General features: G+C 34.9%; 1 protein-coding gene across 1 annotated transcript; it reads right to left on the bottom strand.

The window, feature by feature from the left end:
- Positions 1-298: 298 nt before the first annotated feature.
- Positions 299-3,759, bottom strand: LOC110792866 (rust resistance kinase Lr10-like). The gene is made up of 3 exons (XM_021997685.2): positions 3,497-3,759; positions 2,525-2,802; positions 299-1,433 (listed from the first exon to the last, which is right to left on the bottom strand). The coding sequence occupies exons 1-3, from the start codon at positions 3,582-3,584 to the stop codon at positions 450-452; spliced, it is 1,350 nt and encodes a 449-aa protein (XP_021853377.2). The 5' UTR covers positions 3,585-3,759; the 3' UTR covers positions 299-449.
- Between the last annotated feature and the right edge of the window lie 253 nt (positions 3,760-4,012).

Raw genomic sequence — 4,012 nt, 5'->3', positions numbered from 1 at the left:
TAGCGTGAATAGTGTAAAAAACAAATGATGCGACATTTCCAGAACGGAGGAAGTATATATTAATGACATGTACGCTTAAAATTAAAGATAATTAACGATCAAAGAGTAATCGTTACATACTTACATGAATCTCCAACTGGCTATTGCATGCACCCCGCTTTTCTATCTGACAAAAAATGTTTCATGTATTGTATCCTCATGTAATAGTGCACAGTTGCGCACTGCAGCTTTTCTATGTGAGAAGGTACACCTTATTCCCGAATGCATATAAGAAAATTTCAACAATCGCAGTCAAATATACACAACTAAATAATCACTTCTGTACATTTCTTTTTTCAACGCTTCAACCTTGCTTATACACTAAACCAAGCAAGCATTCACAATTTTTTTTTTGTTTAGTTACATTAATGTTAATTACACGCTTAAAATTAAAGATAATTAATTAACGATCAAATAGTAATCGGTACATGAATCTCCGACTGACTATTCTCCGATTGAAGCAACCGAGAATCACTTTTAGTTGACGATGACATTGTATTCAAATCAAACCCAAAATCATCCTGTAAATGAGCAAACGGATTAGGAGGTTCATCAATCTTAACCCCACCTTCCAACATCCTAACAACAGAACTCATCATAGGTCTAGTATTAGGCAAATACTGAACACACCAAAGCGCCACCTTCACCATCCTCTCCGCCGTCACCTTATCCTCCTCCGCCGTCACACCAACCACCGCCAACATCTCATTCAACTCACCTTTCTCAAACCTCTCATACGCCCACCTCGGTAGCCACTCTTGACTCGTCCCACTTAACTCAGCCACATGATTCCTTCTCCTCCCAACTATCTCAAACAAAAGCATTCCAAAACTATACACGTCACACTTATAAGTAACAGGGTACGGCGTCCATAACTCAGGAGCCGCGTACCCTGGTGTTCCCCTACACCCCGACATAACCACATGTGTACTATCCCTATTACACAGCATTGCTAGCCCGAAATCAGCCACCTTCGGGCTTAGTTTCGGGTCTAGTAGTACATTCCCGGGTTTGATATCATAATGTATTATTCTCTTTTGGCATTCCTCGTGTAGATAGGATATTCCTCTTGCTGTTCCTATCGCGATTTCTTGTAGTTTATCCCATGGGATAATAGATTGGTTTCCTTTGTTGTTTTGTTTTTGGAATAGTAAGTCGTCGAGGGATCCTTGTTCCATGTACTCGTAAACTAAAGCTCGCATAGATGTGTCGAAACAAAAACCGTAAAGTCTAACGAGGTTTATGTGATATGTTCTACACATTGTGCTAACTTCTGCCATGAATTGTTCTTCAACCCTTTTGCTTACGTTTTCTTTGAGTACTTTTACTGCGACTTGGATCCCGTTTGGGAACTCTCCTTTGTACACCACACCAAATCCTCCTGATCCTAGTACCTGCTCCAAATAAATTAATTAATTAATTGCATAAATCAGACCAGCAAAAGGAAAAATCAGACCAGACCAGACCAAGAGAACAAAGCCTTACTCCTTAGCTTTGTCTTTGAAACTACTCTTTATGTACAAAAATTTACTACATATGTATGAGTATATAACGGTCTTATGTGTAAAATCAACTATTTACAAAAAAAAAAGTTGCACTTTTTAATCAATTAATTACATATGTATGAGTATATGACGTTTTTTAAAAGACTTACTCAGATGAATAAAAAATTATGGACATAGACGTAGTTAACCCTTTGTTTTGCTTAATCCATCTTACATCTTTACAAAATTTGACAAATCTTTGAGTCGGTCAAACTCAATTTACAGATAGTGCATTTTTGTCTGACTTCTTCTAATGGGCTACGAGATTCCAAATAATTTAAGTTTGGGCTTTCTTGGTCAAATACCGGCCGAGTCAAAAGGCTGACGAGGTATACAAAGTCAACACTCAAAACACTATCACTTTTCAAATTCATAAAGTCAACAAGTTATGTATATTTCGTACATAAATGTCTAACAACTATACGGGCTCATGCTGTCATGCATTGTTGAGTTTGTTCCTTCAAAGTAATTTTTCAAAAGAAGGAAAACTCATTTGTCCCGCATTTATAAAAAAAATCACATGATACTTTCTTTAAATATACCACTACCCGTTAATGATTTATTAGAAGACTAGAGAGATGGGACTAGTAACCACACGCGCACGCCGGGCCCCACCCACAAACGCGCCTAGCGTGGAGTACTACGTATTAAACATAAGGTAACAATGTTACACACAAACAATGCTAATTATGGAGTACTACGTATTAAACATAAGGTAACAAACTCAAACATGCATAATATAACCGGTTGTACAATAAAATTATTATGTTACGCACAGACAATGCTAATTATGGAGTACTACATATTAAACATAAGTTATCCAAAGTTTTGGATGAATTTAGCAAAATGGCTTTAGTAGAGGATCAAATTTAAACTCTATAAATAGAACGAAAATACATATAAAGGACTACCAAAATTCATTAATCATCACTGGTATGTACCTTTTGAAAGTTTTGGGTGCATTGAGTTAGCTCGTTCGCAGAGAACCGAGTAGGCTGCTCTCGGGCTATGTCACTGATGAATCGCTCCATGGTTGCCTTGGCCATGTCGGTTTCATAAGCTTGTAAGGGATTAATATTACCTTGATTGTTCGAGTTGTTACCTCCAATGGTCAATTGAGCTTGTGCATATTTGGGAATAGCATCTCCTGTCCTCTTTAAGCAGTAGATTATTGCAATTACTATTGCTATTGTAGCAATTACACTCACAACGATCGAAACTGCAACAACAATACATAAGGGTCATCAACTCACAGAAAACATTCATACCAGACCATACCAGATCAAAACAGAAACTAAAAAACTCATATCAGACCAGGTGAAAAGAATAAAGCCTACTGTTATTGCATTACTGGTCTTGTTGATTTATCATATTGTTATTGCATCACTCATATTCCGTACTGTCAAATTACAACTCAACCAAAAGATTAAGCTGATGGTTGAATCCACAAGCTAGATTAGTTTTATACTCTATCACAACTACATAGGAGTATTAGATTGCGTTGATCAATTCCGACCCAGCTACAAAAAGATGGAATATTTTTGTTACAAGCCTTTCCCCGACGACACCGACAATATTTTAATCGTTTCTAAATACTTGCAACACTTTATATTTTAATAGGAGCTCACTATTTCTTCTTTATTGTTTTTTTCTCTTATTATCTTCACTAATAACAATTCTTTATTGTTCTTCTCTCCCACTACTTCCACTTGCTTAAATTCTTTGTTATTTCTCTCTTCCATAAATAAATAATATTTATTTTCATATATTAATTCCACCTGCACATTAGTTTATTCATTTTCATATATTAACACTATAAGAATTTGTATCATTATTGACAACTCAATAATGAAAATTGAAAAAAAAATATAAGAGTATATAAAAAAAATGAAAGTGATCAAGTTGAACTTTACCAATGGCTGCCGTACTAATGGAGCTAGCTGCATTATTAAATGAATCAAAACCAGGATCGCCACCATTGCCAAACGAAGTTGTGCTCATTTCTTCTTCTTTCAATTAGCCGGCTTCAATTCGATCGAGATGATAACAGGGAACTTAATTTGCTATAATAATGAAAAGCTCGAAATTGGCAAGATGGATAATGAAACTATGAAATTGTGTGCTTTCTAATTTTAATTGTTTTTAGTCCATTTTTTGTTGAATATTTCCAAAAAATAAATTTCACAGTTTGAATGAATCAACTATATGACTATATCCATAAATATTTGTTCAACTTGACTAGTCTAATTTATTGTAGTAGACGCAATTACTTACAGCACATATTAGGACAATGCAATACAAGTTTTCTAGTCCAATTTTGTGGGCTCAATATTTAATATGTTATTTTTACTTAAAACGTAAAAATAATAAAAATAGGTTAATTTTAAACGAATTCTGATTTTGATCACAAGTTAATATATTATACTAGT

This window comes from Spinacia oleracea, chromosome 1 (genome assembly GCF_020520425.1).
Source record: "Spinacia oleracea cultivar Varoflay chromosome 1, BTI_SOV_V1, whole genome shotgun sequence".
In the NCBI taxonomy this organism is placed as follows: Eukaryota; Viridiplantae; Streptophyta; class Magnoliopsida; order Caryophyllales; family Amaranthaceae; genus Spinacia; species Spinacia oleracea.
Note: the sequence above shows the minus strand (reverse complement) of the source record. Positions and strands in the feature narration are given on the sequence as shown.